This window comes from Meleagris gallopavo, chromosome 3, assembly GCF_000146605.3.
Source record: "Meleagris gallopavo isolate NT-WF06-2002-E0010 breed Aviagen turkey brand Nicholas breeding stock chromosome 3, Turkey_5.1, whole genome shotgun sequence".
NCBI lineage: Eukaryota > Metazoa > Chordata > Aves > Galliformes > Phasianidae > Meleagris > Meleagris gallopavo.
Genome location: NC_015013.2, coordinates 53159787 through 53187715, shown reverse-complemented (window position 1 = coordinate 53187715; position 27929 = coordinate 53159787). Strand labels below are relative to the sequence as shown.

The following is a 27929-nucleotide window of genomic DNA, read 5'->3' as shown; positions in this document are numbered from 1 at the left end:
TAATCACAAGCTCAGTCACATCACAATCAGTAAAAAATATATAATTATTTTTTTATTTTCTAAAAAGTGGAAATAATAACACAGGTGGCTTATTCGTATCAGCACTTTTCCATCGAGTACATATAACAAAACAATCTGGTTTTGGATTAGAATCTCTCACACAGAGCAGTGGAACAGGTTGTCCAAAGAGACGGTGGATGCCCCATCCCTGGAGCCATCCAAGGTCAGGCTGGATGGGGCTCCGAGCAACCAAATGTAGCTGTAGGTGTCTCTGTTCAGTGCAGGGGAGTTGGAACAGATGACCTTTAAAGGTCCCTTCCAACTCAAACAATTCTATGAATTTGCATAGGAAGACCAAGACTTTATCACTTCTGCTATCTCCTCTTAACCCACACTTCACTAAGCACCAGTCTGGAAAAACAGAGCTTGGTTAAGCTCTTTTCCATCCACTGCAGAATTTCAAAGTGGGTCCAAATGGGAACTCATGGAAGAGATCCTGTCTGCAAGAATTCTCTTGCTTACTGCTTTTCTGCTGTGATCTCAATCTGCAGCAGTGGCAGGAAGGAAGGAGAAAGAACAAGCCAAGAAAATGCTGTATAGCTTTTAACTACATAACCAGAAAGAAAAGATTATCACTTAATTGATCATGCAGCTGATCAACCCTCTCCAATCTGCACTTCAATCCACAGCACTGAAAACCTAAGTCTTCCACTCAGTGCCAGCATACAACAAAAACAAAAATCCACCCTGCAAATTTTGTTCCTTTATTCATTCTGGCTTATTCCACTGGACATCCATTTCAGACTACTTATGCTATAAAAAATACATTTTTGCACAAAGCGATATGTGATCATCAGAATAAAATTAAACTGACAGGTGCAGGCTGAAGCCATGTTTAAGCTATGTAGCCACTAACTGTGGGGTTTTATTTCAACACTCAAAGCTTTTTATGGCTTCAGAAAACTACAGGACAAATCCATGGAGGATAACAAAACACTCATACAGATCCTGAGCAGTAAAGTGCCAAAAGCTCAAAGTACATCTGAGTAAAATACCACCATGCAATTTGCCCTGTTCTTACTACCTTCACATAGACTTGCTGTTGGCCACCAGTAGCATTTTTGGTACAGCTTTGGTCTGACCTATTACAGTTCTGTCTTCATGCTTTTAAAACAGTAAGAAGTTAAGCTGGATTGCACAAGCAAAGCACTGCAAGTACAGAGATCCTCAACTTGTAACAGCTTCAAATCTGTTCCCTTGGTTGGCATTTCTAAGTAGTCAAGAAAATTTTAAAAGATAAATAAAATATGGCTATTTAACAGAACCAAGGATTCTCTACGTACCTTATTTTCTGATCAATTACTGTGTAAAATCAGCAGAAAGAACCATATTGCTAAGGATGCAATTGCTATCTACAGCAGCATTGCTCATAATTTTCCTTCCCATAATTTAAGCCATGCTCACACAAATACCACAAAACAACTTTTGTGAATTCGAAATAAGAACCAACTATTTTTGCATTGCAGTCAGCTAGGGACGTAATGGATCGTGTCCATCAGACCTCCACATCTCGAGCTCAGGTCGGTTTGGTTCAGCACCTTTTCAATACATTTGATTTAGTCACAAAATTTATATTTCAGACAAACAAACACATCCCACTTTTGATCAAATATCACTCCATCCTGCATTATTCAGCACACCTTTCATATGCTATTTTGGATAATTTTACCCTGACAAATCTGGAAGGGAACAAAAAAAATCTTTGATTTTTTTGCATCTTTTGCAGACTATCTGAAAAAGCATAAAGCAATGAAATGATCACAAGCTAAAAAAAAAAGGTATGCATACTCATATTTGTAAGCTAATTTAAGGCATTTCTGAGATAACAAATATTGTATCAAACTGTATACCGGGGTTCAAGATTGAAAGATTTGACCATAGTTTTGTTTTTGCAATTTGCCAAACTCCTTTGTCCTTGAAATGCATTCCTACGCTTCTTTTAGTTAACCTGCATTATTTTATTTACAATTTAAAAAGCACTTAAGAAGAACAGTATCTTTACCTCAGTAATTTCCTCTTTTTAGCAGAATCTTCCGGGGTTTTTGAGGCCTTGTCTGACTGTTTCTTAGGCGTTTGTAGAAGGGCCTGTGCAGACTTGAGCCAATCACTGGCAGGTCTCGCTGCAACTTCTCCCACACTTGATGGGAAACTCGACTGCAATTTCTTAATGAATCCTGGATCAGTGGTCTGCGCGTCCACTTCTTCCACATAGTCATTGTCAGATGAATATTCAGAAATTTCTGCCAACTAGTGAAATAAAAACAAAGAAGTATTTAAACAGAATGCTAGCGAAATAAACTAAATTACATGAAATATCTGGTTTACTTCCAGCTACAGATTTATGAAGACAGTTATGTTCCCTAGCAATCAGTAAATTAAATTACAATTCATTGATTCATATAAATTGAACGACTGTAAACGTATATTTTTTTTTCTAAGTCAGCATGAACGGCTGAATATAAAGATCATCCGTTGAAAGAAAACTGAGATGAGTAACATCTGTTCTAAAATAACCAGATCTGGAGAACTCATCAAAAAGCTAAGTCAATGCCCATCTCCATTAGAAGCTTACAAACAAGTGTCAGGATTAAAGCAAACTCAGGAAAACAGAGTCTAATGAGGAAAGGGATCATGAATGGCAAGAGAGATGAAAGGCAACAGAAAAGTTAGGTCTGGATTCAGATAAGTAGAAAGTTTTCTGCCCTATTCTGAGCTGAGAATAAAAACAAATAAAAACAAGCATGCGTCTCTGCATGAGACAGAAATTGTAGCTGGCAAGTAGTAGTTAACATTTTGTTAAAACAAGAATTTGACCACTACAGCTAGCCTCCATGCGGGCCTGTGACTTGCAGGGATCCAGATGCAATCAGGCCACATCCACACAGCACTTGGAGGACCCCCTGGTCAGCAGACACAGCCATCAGCAAGCAGAGAGTGGAGCTGAAGTTCCTAAAAACCTTGCTGGTGCTGCTCTCACAGAAATTCACAGGACACACTGAAGCAAGACAGGAAGCATGAGAAGGTCCCCAAACAAATCTAGAACGGGAGATGAAAGGCTTAGGAGAGTGCTGACAGGAAAAAAAATATCACCTGCTTTGGCTCAGTTTGCCTTACTCTCCTGCAGGGCTCCTGCACAGACAGGGCAGGGCAGCAGGTTTGGCTGCCAGAGGTAAGCCAAGCAGGGTTCAGTTGTTATGTAAGTTATTATCTCTTAACCTCGTATTTCTTAAAACATCGAGTACTAAGGAACATTAAGCAAAAATACTTGGAAATACAAAGAAAAATAAACATGTGGCAAGTAGTCAGTGAAGTGCACAGCCATTCATCCTTCCAGAGCAGTACAGAAATGCTATACAACTGCTCACTTCCAAATAAGAACAGACAATTCATTCAAGCCATATTCTAATGAACTGAATCGTTTACTGAAAGACACTTAAATAGCATTAGACTGCCTGCAAAACTATACTAAAGCTGAGCTACAAACTACATTTATAATATATGCTTTTGTCTCATTCTTCCACTGCTGTAAGTTGGTTAACAACAACAAAGCAGCACAAGTGCTAGTGGAGTGAGCACAGAGCAGTTCCAGCACCGGGGCACAGCACTGCCCCACTCCAGCAGCCTTCCACAAAGCCCTTCTGTGGGGCAAGCAACTTCAGCAGCTCATCCTCCATCCCTGGAAAAGCCAAAACCCAGCTGATAACTGCAAAGCGTTAGGTTCATATTATCAACAGGGAAACTGGAAAAGAAACTAAGATTAACTAGGTCCAGATAATGCTTCTCCCATCGCAGAATAAAATGAACCTGCTTAACAGCTCTCCACACAGGTTGTAAGACAAATGGCTGAGATAAAGACTCTAAAGATAAAAGGCAAAAGGGAGGGAAATCACTGCATTCACTAAAACTGCATGTTATTAATTAGCATAATCATCTGAAGGCAACGTTTCTCTAGTGCAGACAACAAAACCCCACATACAGCTGCTGCCAGTTCTTTAATACGTTCTTCACGTAAATGATGAAACACTGTGTTCATGTTCTAAGAGCTGACCTAAGTACTCTGGAAACTGGAAGGACCTTTTAAATTGATCCAAGGAAGAACTGCTAGAAGAATGTAATTCATATCAATCCGCGATTTTGCTGTTTTAAACAACGCAGTCAACACTCGTCCCTTGGCAACAACATCTCTCTGCAAACAAACTCCTTCCGCGCTGGAAAAGAGCCAAAAAGAAAAAGTTTCAAGCAGTACAAAAGCAGTTTAAGCAAAGTGCTTCGTTCTTAAAACACTTTGATGCTTTAGAAATGCTTCAGTTTTACGCAAATTGCTATGATACCCAGTGTGCCCAAAGGATGCAAGCTTCAAGTTCTCCCTGCACGTAAAATGCAAATCAGGAAAGCCCTTGGGATGTAATTGAAGTCAAGCACATTACAATCCCACAGACTGTTGTAAGAGTTGAGAAGCTTTCTTAAGGCTTGTCTAATAAATCATTTCATACTTCTATTATTTATTACTGTATACTTGTTTAGACTTAACTTCCCCAAGGAAACCACACTTTGAGGTTTTTGTTTTGGGGTTCTTTGTTTATTAGTGCTTTTCTGTTTTGTGTTTTTGTTGTTTTAAATTGGTCTGTTAGCATTAAGAAGTCTTTAAAAATGGAGAAGAAAAACAGCGAAGAAAAGCTTTCAAATGCTGAACATCATTCAGTCACCATCAGAAATACATGGTGAAGAAGAAAACGTGCTCAGAACTTACATGATTTTTATGCATGCAGATAAAACCCAGCACGTCTATCAGCATTATGGCAGTGGCCAGTTGAGAAAAAGAAAATCATCTGAACTCTTAAGTTCACTTTAAAATGATCACTGATACCTACTGAATTGTATATCATTTATAAGTATTCTAAATACAAATTTTCACAAGGTTTTTGTTTAGCGGGTTATTTGGTTTGTTTCAAAATAACATCATCCCCAGTTGCATCACCATGAGTTTTGGAGAGCGACACTGCTAAGCACAAAGAAGTGTCATATTAAAAGCAGCAGATTTTCCTACACAGCTTGTAACTTTGAAATACAGCCCCTCCTCACTTATTTTTTAAGTTACAGTGACAAAAGGCACACTGCTCACACTACCCAGTCACTCAGTTTCTCCACCTTATTTCTTCCTTCACACCAAGCCTAATCAATCATCCCCACTCTGGCATTTTCCACAACTGGCTCCCATGTATCTCCATCACTCCAAATACTCCGCTGTAGACTATCCACTAAGATTTCCTTTCATTTCCAGTGATGACCTTGCTGCCACACCCTCATTTATGTCATGCTAACCACTTTTTCATTTCCCAGAGTTGGTTCCAAAAAAAAAATAAAATAAAGCAGGAGCTGACCTCACACTCTCTCTCCAAGACAACAAATATGGCCCATTTTCATTCCCTTTTAGAATAAATTGATTTCCTCTCTGAATGCTTTCATTTGAAATGATTTAAATGCTGCCGTTCTAGGAGTCTTCCCTTTAATGGAAAAATGACTTTAGCATAAATATACAGAATAGTGTCATTTTTTCCACTGAGATTTGTCTAGAAGAAAGAAGTCAGCAACTACTATAGTTGAGCATTCAGGACCCTGTATCTTAAAGATAAGCAAATCAAAATGCATCAAAAGATAGCTCTGAAGGTGAACTTATGATGTATTTTTGACCACACTCACCAGTACGCATTGGATGGCATGAACATGGAAATAGATATAAGATAAGAAATAGCAAGCTTGCCCCGTTGGCCAACCAGTTAAAATTACTAAAAAATACAAGATCAATTTAAATAAAAGTCAAACAAAGTTGCCTTCCCATGAGCACATACATTCTGCACCCAGCAGCAGAGCAGCTAATATGCAACTGATACATGTGGGACCAAATACTCCCTCCTCAGCTTTCGAGAGATTGACTTCAGCTGTTACTTTATTAAAAAAGAAAAAAATGCTTTTTTTTGTCTTTATTTTTCTTTTTCTTTTTTTTTTTAAAGTACTTTTACAGTCTGCACAGCATTTGCCCTAGGAAGGTGTGAAAAAGTTATCTTTTGACTTCAGTAACAACAGAAACAAGAAATAGCTGGATTTGATCACTTTAATAAGCACTCGATGTACCTTATCAATAACACAGCAATAAACTGAGAAGGGTTAAACCTCCATATAAATTTCCCAAATTCAGCACAGAACAGAGAAGTATACTCAACTTTTTGTACAAAGCTAACATACCAATCTTCTTAAAACAAATAATTTCAAACACATATGGATATCTCATTCAATGGTTGCTAATAAGAGGCACTGAGGTAAGTATCAGGGAGTATCTATGGAGCTCCTCTCAAGATACGCTACTAAAACTTCTCTGCAGAAACATTTCAGCATGTTCACCATACTTTTGTATATCGGTTAAACACTTTCACTTGTTCAGACATCACACATTTAGGAAGCAAAGTGTTTTTCATTTTGTATGAAGATATCCCGCAGATACAACACTCAGTAAAAGTACATTGATATCCCAAATGAGCCCAAAAGCTGGAACTGTTTTGCCTAGTTTCTATCACTTTTTTTTTTGCCCAAATCTTTTCCTGTTGACAAAAAAAATTAAAATTAAAAATACAAAAACAAAAGACCAAATTCTATACAGACACTGAAGTAATACTTGCAAATGGAACTCGCTTAGTCTGTTATTCCCCTCCCTAAAAATCATCTATTTTTTGCCTCCCATTATCTTGCCACACCTTGGTTCAAACAGAAGTGTAATCTGGTTCCTCAGATGGCACACTTGTGGAGCCAGGCATTCAGAAGGTCACAGAGCAGTTACGTTAGAAACAGAAATCCTATTGGAGAGTTTTAGACTTTAATTTTCCTCGCTCTATATATGATCAATCTTGTTGCGTTTCCTTTCTTAATTGTCCTTTCATGCATCTTTGCTTCTAACTGTCTTTTATATCCTATTTGTTCTCTCCTCTTCTCTGATTCCTTTATTCTCTTGTCTTCTCTTGACTGCTCACAAGATGGCTGGAAACCAGCTGCTTTAACAAACACACATGGTGACACTGTGACGGTCCTCCCACCTCTCATTTCTCACGTTTTTCCTTTTTCAGCAATACAACATCTGAAAGAGGTTCTCTTTGCTTTCAGGCATGCAAAGGGATTTATATGCAGAGAATTTCAACTGCAGGGAAGTAGTTACAAGAGATTTCGTATCTTTCTCACTACTGCCCCAAAAATAGAGGGAGCAGAAAAGCCACGAAATTTGCTACAATGAATATTCACAAGCATAAATCAGTGTGTGCAGTGTGCCAAAGGCTGAGCCTACATTAACAAATGTTTGAAGCTAGTTCCACCAGAAGCCAGCTTGCAGATTTATAGGGAGTAAAGGTAAGAAAGAAATTTTCCCTTCTTTTAATCAACCAACTCAAAATTAATTCAAGCATTGTGCACACAAGCGTAGAGGATATTATTCAGCTCTATAAAGATAATTAGAGATAAAGGATTTAAAGCCTGCAGTGCTCTTTTACATCTTTATGTTTTCTGATGCTTTAACTGAAGCACTGAAGTCCATGCCAACTACTTTCCTACTACCTTGAGAAATAATTGGGGTTTTGGTAAGCTAGCTACTTTCACTCAGAGGAGACAAAAACTCAGAGATACCTTCGTACAAGCAGCTAGATTTTCATGTCTAAAGTGAGGAATGGGCCACTCCGTGGGTGACACCAAGCTCTCTTCACACAGGGCAGCCACAGAAAAGCCCACAAAACACAAGAGATTAGGAAGCAGAGCGTGGGCAGAGAGCTGTATTTCAAAATGAACAACAGTGACAGATAAATCTCTAACAAGATATTTTTTGTCTACAAGCACAAACTGATGCAGCAGATTAATTGAAAATTTTGTATTAAATACCCAGTGTTATTCTACAGACAGCATATATTTAAAGTGGATCTCGGCCATTGCCTACTTGTCTAGCTACGCACAGTGCATGCGCTCATACCATCTGATCTGCCCTAAATATTTATGAGTGCTGTTGGTTCAGCACGCTCGGAAATGGCTCGTCCTGCTCCACACAGGTTGGTGGCTGCCGTGACAGGACGTGGCCACACGCTCTTCAGGACAGGAACGGCCACCCCAAGCACGCTGCTCTGTTTGGAGGCAGCCTCCCAGGAAGGCCTCAGGCACTGCCCTCAGCAGCTACATGGGGCTGGTTTCCTTATCCTCTTTCCACCATCGCTAAATTCCAGAAGCATTTCCCTTCACACGGACCTGGGAATTAATTTTTGCTATCTCTCACATGTCACCAACCCTAGGCTGGAATGCAACAAGTATTAGTACACAGAAAATCATTTATGCCAAGTAGCACAGAAGAATGCTGTATCTACTTGAATAAGGAGAAGTGTAGGCAGGAACACTGTAATTATTCAAAGCAGAATTTGGTCACAGACTGCACCCTCATCTTGTCTTAATGGTGTTTTGAGGCCTTTAAACAAGTGGTTAGAACTTCTCTTCTATGACTAATTAGAAAGGATTCATTGCATCCAGCAGCCTGGTGCTTATCACAAAGGAAATTGATTCATGATTAGCTCCAGAGAAAAGAGGCCAGCTACTAAATATTAAGAATCACTGCTAACACTGTTGGGCTTCCCTTTGGAGAGCTCATAGGTAATACTTCCCTCTGTCTGACCTCATTCATTCTACAAGATCTATCAAAATTTACAGCTGCTTTAGCGACTCTTAAAAGGTCACCCCAAGGACACACAAGATTCAATTCAAAGCAAAACCACTGCTGTCTGTTACCAAATGAAGAGCAAACAGGATAGTTTCAGACTCTTCCGTGGACCAAGGGAGCTGAAAAGGTTTTGATATAGAAACTAATGGAATTATACGCCCACTGCTGAGTCTGACTGCCAGTTATCCTCCAATGATGAGCTTCCCATAGGATTTCTGAAACCACAGGGAAGTACGGAGGGGAACACTGACACAGTAACTCAGTCTTATACTCTTCAAACCACCAAGCAGTTGAAGTACTGTACCTAAACCAACAAACTGGTGTTTTACATCACAAACAAAGTATCAATTAAAGTAAAATGTAACATTTAACAGTTCCCATATCTTGGGCAGATCATACTGCCTTGAATTGGAAAATCAGGTATGTATTACACACAGTATGTTTGGGTGTCCATTCTGTTTTTTTAAGGAGGATGTAAATTATTCTTTGGTTTGAGCTCCTTCACACATAATCCTGTAGCATTAGCAGGCAGCATCCCACACACAGCACTAGTAGTTTCAGAAATGAAAAACAACAAATACTTGGTGCACGTACAATTACTTTATAAAGTATCAATATGAATATCTAACCTTTCAAACAATAACTTCAGAAGGGGAGCAATGGCATAGATTTTTTTTTAAACAGGTAAAGAATATACAAGAACAGCAAAGAAGAAATTGAAGCTGTGAATTTTAATCCTGAGCAGAAACCTCAGCTTTTAGAAGGCAAACAGGTTTAGCAGGCTATGCCTCTGGAGATGCATCCACAAGCTGTTCCAGCCTGCCTCTCCCAGAACAGGTTGTTCTAAGGCACAGATCATCCAATCAAAACAGGTGAGGCTGTCTTCTCAACTCAAGTACACTTTTATTCAAGGCAAGTAAGTAAAGCAAGAAACATTGCATTTATTCCCAAGTGTGCTCTTTACATGTAGAGTCAAATGATGATTCTGAACATAAGATGGAATAAAACTCCTGTCTGCTGGGCACAAGAAAGAACAGCAGGAATAGTGAGCTACTAAGGTATCAAATGGCCGTAAAGCAACAGCTTACACAACCAGTTAAGGGACAGATTTGTACTTCTCAGAACATAAGGAAAACCCTGCTGCAGTCTTGACACGTGCAGTGTTAGTTCTGCAACTGCACCTCTTGGAAGCATCATTTTAGTAGTTTAGTGAAGCTTTAGCATTGAGAAATCCATCTATCATTTCCTAATTTTCTACATTACTACTGATCTCACCATCAGCCTGTGATTTGATTAGTAGTCAACATCTAATAGATTCAATAATGTTGAAAAATCTCTAGACAGACAACCCGCAACTGCTTCTTTTTTCTGCTTTGTCTAATTGTTCTTTCCATTATACATATTCAGTTTCTCCCACTGAAAATAACTAGCTGCTAAAGCCAATTTGGACCACTTCAAGCATATTGTTAGCCAACATAATATGCAACTGAGTTACTGTAACCCTTACTCTCCCTTCCTTAAGGAAGAGGAGGGGAGGAACAGGACTTCACATGTTGCATCTTGCAGACTGCTCAGGGACAGAACCAGGGCTCTTCATATGCAACTGTGTATTATCCCACGCAGTAGAGCTCTCATCTTGATAAGGATTCTCCAGATGATACAAACCCAGGTTTTCAAATATAAATACCTGACTCTGATAGGACATGCAGATAATTACATCATTTCACACAGAAGCCTCAGCATACCTTTGTGCAGTGAAGCTTGGACACACAAAAAAAACACTGTAGTCAATTATAATACCACTTAAACAGGGTTTAGATCTTGACACAGGAATAGATACTTTCATGTTTCCAAGGAACAGATGTTATCACATGGTGTGATAACCTACTTTCACATTCTTGTTTATAGTTATTCACTTAGTTTCATTTATTAAAGTTACTGGATTCAGGCTCTAAAACCTCAGCTACATTGTCTCTATTTTAGGTGATGCTATAGTAATCATCCGGGTTAATGTTTGGATGTAACAAGGGGACTCAACTAAAAGGTATGATTAAAAACCAAATTATTATTTATTAACTAATTCCTAAGATAACTAGACTAAATACCTGCAGGATTCAGCAGAAAACTGTTAATGGAGGAAACATCTCCATCTCCAAGTAGCTCTTTTGTTCCAAGTCTAAAGAGAGAACAAATACTTCTATGTTTGTCAAATAAAAAAAAAACATTACCTATCATTACAACTGCAAGAAAACAAATAAGCTTTCAGCAATAAACCTTTCTACAGGTCCCAATCCCAAATGTTTGCCAGTTTTTTTTCCTCCAAAGATCAAGCAATCTAAGCAAATCAAACAATCAAACCTTTCCTTACAATGTGATTTCTCTTCTTATCCTTAGCCTATACATGCATAACTCTACAAGCCACTCCCCACCCCTTATATGACTCAAAAAAAAAAAAGAGGGGGGGAGGGGGCTTCCTCACCTCATTATTATGAGGAAATACCTCTCACAATAATGAGACTGTTTAGACCTAACGGGGAACAGTCAAAGACTTTAAAACCATCTTTCATATTAAGTGTTCTCAATGAACACTTGTAGGTAACACATGCAAATATGTTATTTAAGATAAAAGGAATCAATTCCAGGACAACTAACTGTACGAAAGATTACACACAGGTATTTAATGAAGTGCAAAGTATGCACAGTCTTCTCATCTTTGGTTGATCTGTCTCCAGTTTTCTGTGAATCCCCTTAGGAAACTACTCAAAAGAAAAATAAAAATGAGGGAGAAAACACAACTGTTGTATAAGATATAAATGCAATACAAGCACCATTTCTGCAATAATGCTCAGCACATTGTGGATTTTTTTTTTTCTTTTTTCCAAAATACCCACAGAAGGACACTATGCACATCTTGAAATTCAAACCTCTGCTCTGTGCTTCCAGTTCCAGCAGTGCCAGTGCTCACAGCCCTGGCAGACCAAGAGCCACTGGGGCTGCAGTGCAGCACATTACATTCATTTTCTTCTACTCCCACTCACTCTACATTCTTCTCACTTGACTGTGCTCCCCTTTGCCCCATTTCCTGCTTCACAGTGCCTGCAGTACTGCCCCCAAAACTTCAGTCACTTCGTTTCTTCCCTCCTCTTCATTTCTAACTGCTTCCAACCCTTTCTTTCCTTTCCCGAAGTCCCTGCACAGATTGTTTTCTAGAACACTGTTCCACATTTTTATCCTGTCAAAGCTGTTTCAAGCAACCAACCTTTCAGGGCAGGAAATGCCTTACTATGTCTGAAACGCTGCGATAGTAATGACAGCACACACAGGCACACAAAGCACCACCTTCTCCTAAGCTGATTTTTAACCAAGACAGCAAATACATGTATGCAGACTGAAGAAGCAAAAGAGCTATTTAATTGCTTTTTCAAGTAAACTGAAGAACCCCCAAACAAGAAAGCTAGTTAAAAATATATTAAGTGTACTTTGTTGAAACAGGAGAAAAAATGAAAAAGGAGTGTAGCACTAAGTTTACCTTTTTTTTTTTTTTTTTCTTTTTGGTCACAAGCTTAATCTTCAAAGGAACACAAAGAAAACAAAGTAAGCATCAATTGAGTTGGGTCTCTACAATAACATGACAATTTTTAGTTGCAAACACAGATTTCAAGAGATTTAGAGTCACTAACTGGTACAATACTGTCTCATGTTTACCATTTAGTTATGCTGATTGTCCAAATAAGAGCACAGTACTTGAGAAGGTTTTACACTGAAGACCAGCTAAAAATCACTTTGAGATCTAGATTAGAGTACCAACTGTATGCTGTACAGCATGTTACATTACATAGGTATTAGTGACATGATTACCATAATACATATAAGACAGAGACAGTCACAGATATTTAAGACTTGAAAGTAATAAGTGTATCAGATAAATGCACCTGGAAAAGCACTTGAAATGTCACACTAAAGCAGCACTCCTGAGCAATTATAACTTGAGTTGCCTGTAAGTCTCTATATTTGTACCACTCTTTATAAGGATTCTCTAGCTTACCTCAAGTAGAAGATTAAGACTAATTAAGATAATGATTTTCAGTTAAAGGCAAAGGGAAAAAGAGTGCCTCAGTGCACATCTACACACTTGAATTTGAAGAGCAACAGTTGGCTGGTTGGTTTCCACAGCAGCCACCCATATCTTTCAGCTCAACTCCTCCAATATGTCAAATCAGGTAAAGAGATTGTGTCTTCACTGCTATTCCTGAATCAATGCTTTGTTTACTTCAGAAAGTGGAAAAAATGTGGAAGTGTCATTTTCTTTTCTACAGCTATAAGACTAGCACACATCAACGTGCATTTAGACATGGAAAAGAACAACCTCTGCAAGATTTAGAGCTTTGTCTTTTTGTGTTCAAATATGCAAGAAGCTCAAAGCTGGGAAGGTAATGCTAAAATAATACAAACCACTTTGGCTTCCTGGCAGAGCACTTAAAAATAAACACTTTGTGTCCTTCAAGATACCATTAAACATTTTGTCTTGATTTTTCTCTTCCTAAAGTAAAAATACTTGTGAAATTTATCCTTCAGATTGAACTCTGTAACTAGTGGGACTGTAAAGAGTTGCAAACCACTTCTTCAATCTGTAAATGAACTATTAGCCTTCCAATCAAAAATTCACGTTACACACAAAGCAACTAAAAATACTGTGCAAGTTGCAATTTCCTGAAACATTCATTGTATGGGGCCACTAACTCCTCCTTAAGCATGGCTCTACAAGTAACTCGAAGAAAAATATTTTAACTAAGACACCAACAGTCAGGGGTCTTTCTCTGAGAGCTGTGCTCAGCACTTTACAAGTTAGAGGGAAAAGGAAAAAGCAAGCTGAAAGAGCATCAGTAAACAACAGCTCTGATGGAAGTGCACAGAACAACTCTGCATGACTAGCTCCACAAATTCAGGGAGCGTGGCTGTACTTCCCAGAAGCCTAAGTGCAAATGTGGGCTTCTATTGTGGCAATCCTACTACTTAGCAGACGTGCATGATACACTGCCATCTAGTCATTACTTTAGCAGCAACAAATGGCCAGTGAAGTCAATCATAACAACCCAAAACACTGTGACGTTTTCTACTGCCCACTCCAAATGATCAGATGCTTTCATGCATATACTTTCTTAAACTACTCTGGAAGATCTCCATTCCCTAGTTAACAAAACCAGTAGTTTCATTTTAGCCAGTAAGATGGGTGAGATGTTTTAACAGTTGGTCTCCATTCCTGTTTTCTTTTTTAAATTAATCTTAATCTAAAGACACACATTTCAAGGGTCATTTTTTTTGGACACCACATAGGGCAAGACTGCTCAGGAGCTGGACTTCACTTTGTACTTCCTAAAAGCCCAAGCTGTTTATCTACATTGCTAGTTCAATTATTTAAACTCCAATTCATATTCAACTACAATTCAGAGCACAGGGCATTGACTACAAAGACCTGCTAATGCACGATCACTCCTCTCACACAAGCAGAAGAAACAGACAGCTAAAGCAAGCCTTTAGACAGAGCAGTAGGTACCTGGTCTTTTTTCCTAGAGTTACTAGTTCATTAAAAGAAAGTTAGATGCTCATTATAAATGTTAAAATAAGGCAAAAATTCACTCTGTCCTGAAAATTCAGCATGTAAACAAACACGGCTGTATTATATTACGCTGTAAGATGACTGTCGCAGCAGAAAGGGGAGCATAACCAAGATTCTGACAAGTATTTGTGTTTCCTTGTAGAAAAGATTATTTCTCAGTTTTAAACTCATTTGTAAGAACAATTTTAAAATGCATTCATTAGGGCATCATTTAAGCCCCGGTTTCCAAAACACTGACTTGTGATATCCTCTGGAGCTACTGCAATTCAGAGCATTAATGTAACTATAGCACATACCAGGACCTCAGGATAAAAATCCTTCTGACATGTTTATTGACATCTGCTACAGCCAAATGTTAACTTGGAAATAGACATTTTTAAATGCATTTTCCCCCCAGATTGCCAGAAGCAAATGGATTCTTTTACGTATTAATCACTTAGGAGGGAGAGGAGCTGAGTTTCTAGATCAGGAGTTGGCTATCAATTTACAAGAGTACTACTGAACAAGCGGGTTTTTTTCTTCTATTTTTACTGTTAAAAGCCCTGAAAGATCATGTAACTACAGCCAAATGTAAGTATTGCTATTCCTGAAATGCGCTAATACAAGGAATACAAAGTCTAGGCAAAAGAACAAAATTTATAGCCGTGTTCAGACTACCTGATGAGACAACCAGTTCTTGACGAAGTGCTCCAGAAATGCCACAGTGAACAAAGGCATGTGTGTACACATCTGCATTCCAAATACAAGCATTTTACAATTATTTGTTCAAGTATAAGCAATCCTGTCATCTCCACTTGGGAAATATCAAATATTTTTCTCGCCAGTTTTAGGTTTGACTGTAATATACACCTAGTGCCAACCTTGTGCTGGACAAACCATAAGAACTATAAAAGCTTTCCTGAATTCACTTCTCTTTTTTGCAGAACAGAAACTATGGTTACCATCATTAACTTCTGTGCGAGGCTGTAATATTTCATCAGAAATCTTACCAAATCGTGAAAGAAAACATACATAGAAAACAGCTGCACGCACCTACATATCTGCTCCTCCTCACCCCAAAAAGCAGTCTCCCCACCACTCCACAACTCACTCCACATAGGCTGCACGTGCACTTGCAGGACTTGCACGGCAGCTAACATCACATTTGAAGGATTATAGAAACATACCACACAAGGAGCAAAAGCAGCAATGTTTTCCCACACCGAAAACCACAAAGTTTTAGCCCAACATCCTAAGAGCTCCAATAGTTACAAGTGATACCATACTGTTAAACTAGGACTTGGAGGACATTGAAGCAATGACTTATTCAAGTCCCAAAGAGCAAGTATGGAAGTTCAGGCAAATTAAACAAAACAACAAATGCAGACCGGCAAAGTTCCTCTATTTCATTTGACATCCACTTAAATGCACAGTATAGGGAGAGGATTGAGAGCACATTATAAGCTAAGTTTCCTATGAAAAAAACAACACTGGATTTAAATGGATAGGCTTATAGATGTTGTAAGATTACAATAGACCATGGCCAAGACTGTGAAGACCGGGTGCACGAACAAGGCTTCTCTATGAGTACATCCACATGGATGGAACAGAAGCAGACTGGAGCCTTTTCTCTACATTCCAAGTTGGCCTGCACTAGTGCCAGTCAGGAATCTGAGCAGTGGTGCTACACAGGACCTGATGCCCTTGGAGAGCTAGCAAGCCATCCTAGTAGCTTAAATCATCAGATCTTCCCCCCCTTCACTGTTCCTCCTCCACACGCAGTCTCTCCCTTAATCTGTTCCCTATTGACATTTCCAGTTATAAATACGGTTCTGAAAATGGGTTTGTTGATCACTGCCTCATGATGAAGACACCTGGGATACTGGCAGCGCAAGCTCACAGGTGGATTTAATGCTTTTACTTCACAGTTAGCAAGATCTTTATTTCAGCTGCTAATATTTTTCACTTAAACTATTATGCTTCAAATTTTCTTGTGTTTTGGCTTATCATCTTAGTGATGTGTGGAAGACATGGTTTTACATAAGAACACTGAAAGAAAAGCTCCAACCCCGGCAGAAAGAAACGCCAAAAAGGTATCTAAAGCAGCACGACAGTAAGTCGATTCAGTAGAGGGAGAGGAATGCTGTAGATGGCAACCACCACCAGAAGAGTTTGCTCGTGACTAATGAAGTAATATTTAACCAGGTAATTTCTAAGTGAAGGAGACTTTAGAGCATAACCCAGAACTAAATATTCTTGGGAGAAACGTGGGGAAATCCCTCTTTCAGTTATAGAAGAGGAAAGCATAGCAATCAAAGATTTACTTTAAAAAAAAAAAGCAGATGAGGTTTATGAACTACTGCCTGATCATGTAAGGCTGAACAATAAAATGCTGCCTGGTGGTGTAAGCAGAGGACTGAGTCAGAAAGTCTGCTATTTAAGACTGCTTCTAACATGAGTTCTTGTGGTCTTGGGATACACTGTTTAAGACAAAATTTTCAGAAGTGACTCAACTGGATCTGACAAACTTGACTCCTAGGCTTATTTATCACAGGTCCTGAACACAGACTCCCACTTAGGAATGCTGAGCATCACTGATGCTTGGTGTCCAAGGGCAAGGGAAACAGAACCACAAAGCATCTATGTTTGAATTTGAAGATATTCAAATTGAAAAGACTTTTGGAAATCTTCAATTATGTGTTTAAATCTTTAAAATAGGAGAGCGTTGATCATTTGTTAACTTGATGGAGAACACAAGAAAAATACTTTAAAGTGTTCTGCACGCTTAAATACATAAACTTATCTTCAGCTATAAAAGCTGAAGGACTCAGACTCCAAAAGGCACTTTGGTAGCATTTAAACACTGAAGTCCAAGAGTTCAGTCACAACATCTTCCACTCCTGTTCACAAAGCCCCCAGACAAACCCAGCTTTGTCAGGGCTCAGTATTTCAAGATTTCCTTAGAGCACTGCTTCTTGTCATAGCCAGCTTCAACATAACTCCACTGGCTGCTTTGCTTATAACACATTTCAGTCCATGAGAACAAAATTGGTACTTCTATACCTAAGCCGGGCTAGGGACTTGGCTAGGATTCAGTAGGTGTGTTTATGTTCTGCAGAGATTTCAGCTCACAGCATGCTATTTGCATGTGCTTTTTAATGCAAATACATAGCAGCAAACATCGCACCGCTCCTCTGCAGCTGCCCAGCCATTTCAGCCTAAGCAATGAGGAAACCTAAATTCAAGCAAGACATTTAGTAGCTTCAGAGAGTTTAAACTTGCCCTCTTGGAAAAGTGCCTGATCCAACAAAAGCAATAAAGAACTCATTTCTAACTGTGTGGACCACTGTGAGGGAAGAAAAAAACAAGATTTGTAAGGTCTTCAAAAGCACAGGAGCGTGCTATCAGGAAAATACATTCACTTGGAAACACAGAGCAGAACTGTAGAGCCTGTGTTACAGTCCCTGCTCCACATTAGACAAGCTCTAGATAAAATGCAGGAACACCAGGGAGCTTAAGTGTTCCTTGATCAGAAAGGCAGTAGCTGTGAATCCTGGCATTTTGCACTTAAGCTCTCTCCTGTTCATTGTATGCAGAACACAGGAATCTAAATTTAAGTTCAACAACTATTTTGCAGGCCAAGACTTAGATTCCTGTAATTCTGGCTCAGTGATCAGCCACACCACAGAAATCAGTCCGTTTGTATGTGTGTTCCAAACATGCTGCAGCATTTTTTGGAATTCCAGATAACTCCCAGAAGGCAGATCTCCCAAAGTCAATTATTATCACAGCAAATATGCTATAATTCAATCCTCTCTAACTGTCTAACCAGATTTAACTTACTCGAGCTTGGAATTTTACAATGACACAGCATGACCAAGCACAATTTAAATGTATTTCCATTTGCTCGTTATTTAAGTCCCTATCCAATTCTATACTTCCTCAATTGAGGGAGGGCAGAAATTCAAGCTGTGAAGACAACACTGGATTTTGCAATGCATTCAGGACGTCAGAAAAAAATGTCAAATACATCAAAGTGGTCACAGAAGTTAGTACTCAATAGGAAGTTGTTTCTTGAAAGGAAATTGCAAATTTCAGTCAAAGAGGAAGATGGAGAGTTAGAATTAACAAACTGTTCCAAAAGCTTCAGGAAGTAGGAAGGGTTTGAGAAGATTACATGAAGAAACTGCATGTGATCACATAAGCTCAATTTAGGACAACGCAAACATCTTAATATGCCTCCTACTAAGCAAAAATCAGCCACAAGCAAAATAAAGATCTCCCTTCAAGTTGCATGTTTCCGAAAGGACATAGCAGCTACCCCACAAGTCGTTATATTCAGACCTATTTACCAATGCGATAGGCTAGATGCAGACATCTTAAAACTGTCTGTCCAGTGCAAAGTATTTATATTATGCACAAATTCAGTTATAATGGAATATGTAAAAAAAAAAAAACCCCACACTTCAAATCATAACTCTTACTCTATTTTGTTTAAATACTCCCTACCAAACACAGATTTCTAGCATTTGACTATTTAGCCTTGTCTGAAGACCAGGAATTACTTTAATCCACATTCAGCCAGGAGCAAAGCAAACAGTAATCTGATTTGGCCAGTCACCAGCTTGACCTATGTTTATATCTCATGTTCAAATAGTGAATAGCTCACAACAAGCATAGAAGAGGTATTAGGATAGAAAGATCTTCAATTCGTCCTACATAGTCACTCTTGTATCTTACTGGAAAATGTTCTTTTGCAACTGGGGAAGAGGTGCATGCTTGTAAAGTCATTTAATACAACCACTACCAACCCACGACCATCTTCTCTTGTACCTGGCCAGCAAGAGACCTACTTGGCCTTCCATGCCCCAAAACATTAAGCAGTTTCTCAAGCTGTGTTCAGCTGTAACTGTGCATAAACTCTACAGGCAAATCCCTTCCAATGCCTTGTTACTGTACCTGAAGGTAACTCGGCATGTGCATAGCTCAGAGCTGCAGCTTTTCTGTAACACCATGGTAGCGTGGGCTTGGTGCAATTACATCACATGCATTATCTTGGCATACAGGCAGCAGCAGCTCCACCAACCGAGCTCAAGGCCAAGCTATCAACAGTCGTGCTGAATGCAGTTGTCTGCACATTTTTACACAGGCTTTCTCATTTATTATGTTTGTTTTAATTTACTATGCTTATCTTAATGCTGTACCAACATCCCTATGCAATGTTGTGAGAAAACATACAGTAACAGGCAACAAACTCTAGCCTTGCCATTACTGCTTTGCAAAAACAATACTTCAAATCTTTTGCTCATGATAAAATAAAATAGACAGTGCCTAATTAAGCTTGAGAAGCGTGTATGTGTCTTAGATTCAGATTTGCCTTATGAATTCTAGGCCTCTCAGCTCGTGATGCCACTACACAACCCTAAGGTCTTCCTGACCATCTAGAAAAACAATCTCAGACATTTTCAATTCTGTTCCCAACTGCATTTAACCTTTTAGTTCAAAATTAGTCTAGATTAATTACACTTCATTTCTGTTGTCAACTTTGACATGTGCCACCTTGTGAAACCCATACATCTGGCTGTTTGACAGAACTGCCATTTTGACGTCATTCCTTCTTCACTGTTTGGTATCTGTTCCTTTCTGCCATTTTTTCCCATTTTCTTCGCACAGAAAGATTGAAAATAATCATATCAGACAAAACATGAAACAGTATAAGCAAATGCTGGAAGCTACTGTATTTCAGACTAGAGCAAAAGAATTAGTTTTAAAATAGCTGCTAGCATAACTAAGGTCCGCAAGAAACAGCACCTGCTGAGCTTTATTGAAAGGACAGGATCAGTACAGGGCAGGGTGGGAAGAAGTCACAAAAACCATACGACTCGTAGCCCATTTCTTCTTTTGAGGATGGATTCCAATTAGAAATTAGAATACTACAATAGCTTGCTAAAAATGGCATAGACAGTAGCTGAGCTGTGTGAGGGGCTGTGGGGATAGAACTTGCCCAGATCACTGTTTGGAGGAAAAGAGGATTTCTGGAGGCCACGTCTTGAACAATTTGCTTTCCACACCCAGCAGCCTCTCAAAAGTTTAAGTAGTCTGGATGAACTAAAAATTCCTTCCCACATCTTTAGAACTACATCTACTTCCAAACAAGACAACAGCAGAAGAAATACACTGAATGTAGGCGAAATGATTGGATTCGGTAAGAAAAGAAACACACAATAGAGGTAGAAAGTGGAATTTACAGGAGCATCTCCTTTCCCCTCATCACCATCCCCAAAAATAAGTCACACAGCTACGTATGCTCCTGTACAGTGGCTTTAACACGCTGAGTGATTAGAGGTGATGATGATGACTAGAGGCCATACTATGCATCTTTAGATACTCTTCAGTTCAGCACTGAGGGGCCAAATGGGGTTGCCGTGTATCTAAAATATTTTGCTCTGATTAAAGGTGTAATTATACAGTTAGTCATAATAGCTGCCATACTTTAAAGAAACCCACCTCTCCTTCAGGGGAAGGGGAGGAAATTATGCTACTTTATTCATCCAAACACACTCTCAGTTAAATTCAAATTCAACATGCAGACTAGATAAATACAGTGACACACAGCCACAAACGCTTAGTAATCCAAGATAGAACAAGGAGATGAATCTTAACCTATAATCTTCGCAGAGGGAAACTAAATCTTATGATTAAGAGTTCTGTCATATCTGTACAGGTATCAAGGGAGGTCGTGTTTTCTTCTCAACTGTCATAAGAAATTCATGCTGTTTTTAAAGGTCTGAAAATGAGCTGAGCCACTGCAAACATGCAGTTTGACATAGGGCTTAAGGGATTTACTTGTTCATACGGTTAGCACATAACTTTATTCCATGGATACCCACATATATTTTACAGGGAGGAGTAGGTTGAGTCTAAGAATCTTATTCCGCACAAACAACGTAAATCTTTTTCTTCTCATCTTATTCTCAGCCCTGCAAAAGACCTCCTCTGTTATTGTTACCTTCTCCAAGTTATCACTGCAGGTCCACAGGAGCAATTTTGGTCTAGGAAAGGTTCCCTTGGCTTAGGTCACCTTTCATATAAATGTAATTGACTACAAAGTAGCTACTATTGACACGCAAAGAAAGATGAGAGAAAGTAATTCCTGTGTATAACTGTCTTTTAAACTAGCACTTCTGGCTACAGAGAAGATAGAGAGAAAACAATACACACTTCTGCCAGATTTTTTTTTATTGACACTCAAAGTCCAAGTTTAACACCACTCTGGCAACTCAGAGAATCCTCCAGAGTGAGCACTGTCTGGAGACCCTCCAGGAGGCTCAATTTCCTGACACAACAGATGGAGACACAACACAGATCCAGCTCACTTGAACCCAGACGAGGTGAGGCAGAGTCTACGCAAACGTCCTGATCCACAGCAGTCTCAGCCCCCACACTGAACGACAGAATTGGGTTGGAAAAAGGCATTATGTTTCAAGGGAGAAAGCAAGGGGGAGGGTGAGAAGCACAAGAGAAGAAAATCACTTATCCTTGCTGATGAAGTTTCCAGTTATCTACACGGATACTTCTTACTTTCTGGAAACTCTCCTTCTGGAATAAAATTTCTAAATATTTGGTGTACATTCAACAACTTTGAACCAATCTCCTGAATTTTACTGATTATTTTACTGATTAACCTTCACACCCAGCTTCCCCCTCTTTTTTATTTTTAAGTATTTCAAAATAACACTGATAACCAAATAGTTCAGTGACTGAACATACACTCCCCATACTAATTGCCTGATGAGGGAGACTGCTGACCAAAACCTAAGAGAGGCACCACATTCCACATAATTTGCTAGATAACAAGTATAAATCATCTCTATGCATGCATTGGTTTTTAATAACCACCCTCAGCCCAACATAGCTCGGTGGTCAGGTCCCAGGAATAACTTTGAGTTCCATCACATACATTTCTTTTTAAGCATTCTTTCAAGTGATCCAGAAGTGCCGTCACCACAATTCCCTGATCCAGGTTCCCAAATCTTTTAAAAGTTCTCAGCTATTAAATTCTTCCACAGTTGATAAGAGGGGATGAAAAGGTTAATGATACAATTTTCTTGTATATTTCCTTGCATCGGTAGAACAACAAAAATGTAGATCAAGATATGCTGTAAAGCACTAAAAGTTACAAAACAACATACAATAGTTTTATGGGAAAGAAGGATGGGAAAACACTCTTTTCCACATTTCACACCATTTCCTTCCCCCACACACCCAATTTGGGTGAGGTAGGAATCAAGAGAGTTTTTTATTTTTGCCCTGAAACATACTTGAAGTAATTGCAAGTGAGTGACACCTAGTGATGAACACCAATCTGATCATCCTCCACTCTCCCACACAGAGAAGATAAGGCAGCAAGCGCCAACAGGTAACCTAAGAGTGGGTGTTGAATCATGGGAACCTGACTCTACTATGTTTCTCTCCCTTAAAAACCAAACATCAAGTGAGCCAAGACATAGAATCCTGAAGCACAGCTAAAAAGAATAAATAAAATGGCTAACCCGTCTAAATAAGAGATAGTCAAAATATACTCAAACTATGACCTGTAAATTCACTTCTCCATTCTTTTTAAAATTAATCCCTTCTCTCCATAAACATTGATTTTCCCCAAAGATCTCACTCCTAATTAAAGAAAATCCCAGAAGCAAACAGAAGAATGGGTTTCTCATTAAATACTAAAACATCAACAGTTGTCTTAGAGATCTCTTACTGATGCTGTCTCCAGCATTGCAACTACTGTCCTGTTGTGGGGATTTTATGAGCTTGTCAAAGACTCTTATTTTGCCAGTAGTTCCAAAATTGTTGCTCACAGAGCAGTTACTGGAAGTGAAGGGGAGGGGATCTAGTGTGATTTGTGGTAGGGTTACAGGAAGGAAAAGTGTGCTACTATGCAAAGTAGCAACAACACAGTCCCTGAAAGGGAAGTTGGAATAAAGAGGCAGACAAAACCGACCTGACTTTAACACAAGACAAGTCAGTATATGGGAAGCACATCCTGAAGAAAGGATTTCTTTAATTAGTGCATTTAAGAGCTGCTCAAAGCTCACAGTGCTTAGAGAGCAAGACAAAAATTCGTGTAGGAAAGGGAAGCAATTAACCTAGCAAAGTCATTGAAGCTTTTATGTACTACATGTCATTTCATCTATTTTTGTCATGAGCAGGATTTTGTCACCAGAACCTCAGAGGTAGCTCCTGTTTTAAAGACAAAAGACACCAATTAAAATCATCACAAGGGTAGGAGAAAAAAAAAAAGGGACAGAAGGGAACACACAGAACACAATAGCTTGCAGGTTTTGTTCTGCTCTATGACCCTACAGACCAATCTCATTCTTCTCACAGGCTCACACAAGAATATGGGCTTTTATTTTCCTCTTTTCTAAACTCCTTACTCAAATTTAAAAGACAACTCAAAAGCCCGAACAACTTAAAAACCTGAAATCCCAAACGCTTTGGAAAACTAACACAACAGAGCCCCCTATCATGAGAAGGCAGGACTAACACTGCTCGCAGAGAGAAAGCCTACACTGAAACTTATTTGAATGAACTTGACCCAGGTTGGCTTCAGGCCAGTGCTCAACGTCACGAAATGACTTAACAGAACACAGTGTTCCTGGCACAGGCACAAAAATGTGTTGAAATCCATGCTGGAGAAAGAAAAAAAACTCAGTGTATGTTTCAAATTAATAAAGGAAAATGGTAATAAAAAGATAATAAACACAAAGACAGCATTAGATGTATTTTAAAATACATCTGCTGCTTTTCCCTCCCAGTTTAATTTTATCCTTTGGTATTCCCTCATTTACCAGAAGTTGAGTGCATGGACAGTTCTCCCTGTGCCAAGCCCTTCCCTGTCTAAATCCCAGCCTACGCGCTCTCCTTCTCACCTCTCCCAGTGCTGTACCTGGAAAATTCCAGCACACCTTTCAGCTAGCAAAGGACAGGAGTGACAAGTTATAAAGCCAGAGCTGCTCATGACTCACTTCCTCTCCAAAGCTTCAAGTAGAGGCGACCCTGTAGATATCTCATGCAATGCTTCTATTCAGGACAATCTGTTATAAAGTTATGTCATTCACACGGGGATTAGGCTAATGCTCTGTCATGGGATGAAAAGCAAACAAGTAGAAAGACAAGGAAAATAAACTTGGTGAACCATGAACTTGATATACTTCCTCCACATAACATAAGGAAAAGCCAAACCCATATTTCCTCTCTCCTTTGGGACTGCCCATCTTCATCTCCAAAGCCTAATATCAAGACCCGTTTCTTCTTTCCTTCTAATAGCCCTTCTGTCTCTTACACCCCGTCCTACTCTTCCATGAATGATCGAGGTATTTGATGCACACAGATGTAGAATAAAAGCCAGCTTACAGACGAGTGCTGAGAGAGCTTTCTCCAGACACCTCCTTAGGGCCCATTCCTGTCATATGTGATCTCATCAATGTTCTGACAGCACAAGCCTGCAGCAGCACCTTCCAGCCAGGACGTAAGTGACAACAGCAGGAAGATGGATCTGGATTCACCCTCAGAACCTTCTGCACACACAACTTCAGCCTAGCATGAGTCCAAACAGATAGATCCACAGGAGATGGCAAAGCAAACATGCAGCCTACCTGGGCTGTCCACTGAAGGTGCTTCTACCATTTCAGTACAAACATGAAAAGCAGTTAATAGCTGGTGCTGTGCCACAGCACCCTTCACCCACTTGCTGAAGGAGGGCAACATTCTTGCTCTGCTGCAGATTGTCTAGTAACACAATACAGACACGTATCAAGGAGAGGGCCCACGTCTCTAGCAAAGCCCTCCAACATTAGGAAGGCTACACTGAGTTATGTCTTTACTATGCACTCTGAAGTATTATTACAACTACAAGAACTGCTAAACAAATAAATCTGCTAATCAAAGAGACAATAAAAACTGCATAAGAAGTTACTGGGTTCCTGCTTAGTATCATAGAAAATCCTTTCAGAGGTCCTTTCTTTTTTTTTTTTTGAACCAGAATCCTACTTATGGCTTACCATTTGCATTTTATTAGATATAATTCTATAGTGGTTGGGAAAAGAAGTCTGCTTTAATTCCTGAAAAATGAAAAACATGAAAAAGGAAATGTTATGTGCTTGATGTTTTGAAGTTGTAATTTTTCATGCTCAAAACACCATTTTCTGAATAACTGCATCCTAAAGTAAAAATCTAGAAAGGCATAGAAAAAATACAGTTCTTTTACCATTTTCCCTTATCTCTCGTGTAGAATATATATACACCGAGTACAAATTCACATATCGGAGAAAAACAACCAGATGTTGACCAGGACAAAGGAAGGTAGTAAAAGAGCAAATAATTTTAAAGCTCCCTATAAACAACTAATGATCTTTTGACAAATGGGCCAAACATTAGTGACAATCTTCACAGAAGAGAAGCCACAGTAGAGATAATTCCCCATCCCGTTTTTATGACAGTTCCACTGCAGAATGAAGAAGGCAGCTGTAGTTGTAGCATAGATGAGCGAATTCATACCTAGATAAATTAAAGGGAAAGCATTTAAATAAGAAATACGCAGATGTCTGATGCCACAAATGACAGGGAATTAATATCAAGAAAGGTAAAATATACTATCAACAATGTGCCTTGACTCGATAGGTTATCGCTGAAAATCCCTAGGGAAGGCATAGAAAGATTTCAAGATTTATTTAACCAAGATGTGAACACTGTACACATTCAGTGTCAAAGCAGTTACTTTCCTACTGCCCTCCAAGGACATCTGGAACCACCACCTTGCAGAGGAGACGGGGGAAGGCTTTCATAGAGGAGGGGAGCTCCACAGCAGTCTCGTGTTTACAAAGGAGTTTACTGGGTTGTCAAGGGGAGAATAAACCAGCAATCTCCCACACAACACAATTTGAATATGCACAAATTTGTCACAAAATTACAGACTAGTTCCCTGCCAAATTTTGAAAGCTGCCCTAATGCCCTTCCCTCTCTCCTAATTGGGCTTGGCAAGGAGTCCCGAGATACTGTTAAGTCTGAAAGTTTGCTCGAGAACCAGATCCACAGGTTAGTGAAGTTTTCTCAAGCCACTCCCAGCTGGCAAGTGGGCAAACCACAGGGAGACTGCCAGCATCTCCAAAGAGGGCAAAGTTGAAGGGAGGATGTGACACACTTACCACAGTCACGCAAGCTCCATGTCTTAATCACATGCAGCATGGCGTGTAACTCTAGGCAAATGCATGAGGGCCGTCAGCTCAAAAATTGTGACATTAATTTTTGATTTTGTTAAACTAAATATTCGATCAGATTGCTGATTCTTACACTCTTGAAGATTATGAATGGGATGCTTAGGAAAAAAAGAGCTGAGATATCCTCCATTTGGAAGATGAAGTAGCAAGTCCTTTTATTTTCCAGCAGGACACAAAAGCCAGCAAGGTCTGTGCTCCATTGCCCTCCTCCTAACCATCTCATCTCTCTGGAACATGAAGTATTTCAGTTTGTTAAACAGTGGAATATTTTCATTTGTGGTTGAGATTCTCAAGTGACTGGATGCCATTTGCTTAGCGAGGACCAAAGGCAGAGTAACACGTTCCTTGATTTCAGCACACACTGTTTGAATCAAAACTTTCAATTGCACCACGCTATTAATGGTTTTATTTAACATACAAAAGCAAATCTGACCTATCCACCAATAACTTGAACAGGAAAGCCCCATTTTCAAAGCGCAGTTGAGTGCTGAGCCACAAACACTCCTCACATCACTTTCAGCTATAAACACAGGCAAGTAACCACAACAGCACAAGACAGCAGCAACGGCTATAGCTACATACCTGCCAGGTAAGAAAAAGTTAGGTGAGGAATGTGTTATTTTCTTAAATACAACATTATTTATCAATTTAAAAGAAAGAGTAAACTAATGGCTCACTCTTCTTAAAAACAAGGGTTAACAAGGCTCAGATCCTCAACAAGTACAGCAATCCCTTCTTACTGTTAACCCATCAATTTACTTATTTGAAAGTTGGGCCATTTCATAATAATAAAGCAAAGAGCACCTACTGGATTTACAGTAATGTTGCAGAACTTGACAACAGCATGTTTGCCTACTTTCTCCTCCCCCATTTTTCAACAGTTAAAATATTCCCTTATGGGGTCAGAGAAAAGAATCTAGGACAGATCCACAGCAGCAGGGAGACGTAAGTGCAGAAGCAGCCAGAAATATGACTTCAGAGGAACAGGAAGCACAGTATCACATGAGATACAATCACAACCATAGGAAAGCACCACCAGGATAACGCCAGAATTAGGTTTGCATAGCTTTTGCTACCATCTGGAATAATGGAAGTCAAAGCATTTAATTCTATTATTCTTTTATATACACGAATTGTTAACCCTCCTGACACTTTGGTCTAGAAATGACTTATCACTAGAAGTACAGCTAATAGTTGAAAAAACATCTACCCTCCTATGGGAGAACTCAACAGCACTTGTGATCTATGGTTACAAAAA

The 27929-nt window shown here is 39.2% G+C and overlaps 1 protein-coding gene across 4 annotated transcripts in view; it reads right to left on the bottom strand.

Annotated features, from left to right (window-relative positions):
• Positions 1–2037: 2037 nt before the first annotated feature.
• The window catches only part of LOC100546398 (DNA repair-scaffolding protein-like), a 50942-nt gene continuing 25050 nt past the window's right edge, over positions 2038–27929 (bottom strand). For 2 of the 4 annotated variants that reach the window (XM_031552853.1, XM_031552854.1), the window contains exon 6: positions 2038–2307. In XM_031552853.1, the coding sequence (XP_031408713.1) occupies positions 2059–2307 (249 nt within the window). In that variant the 3' untranslated portion in view covers positions 2038–2058. Of the gene's footprint in view, positions 2308–21611; positions 21835–24181; positions 25953–27929 lie in introns of those variants that run through there. The other 2 variants (XM_031552856.1, XM_031552857.1) reach the window with 2 other exon arrangements.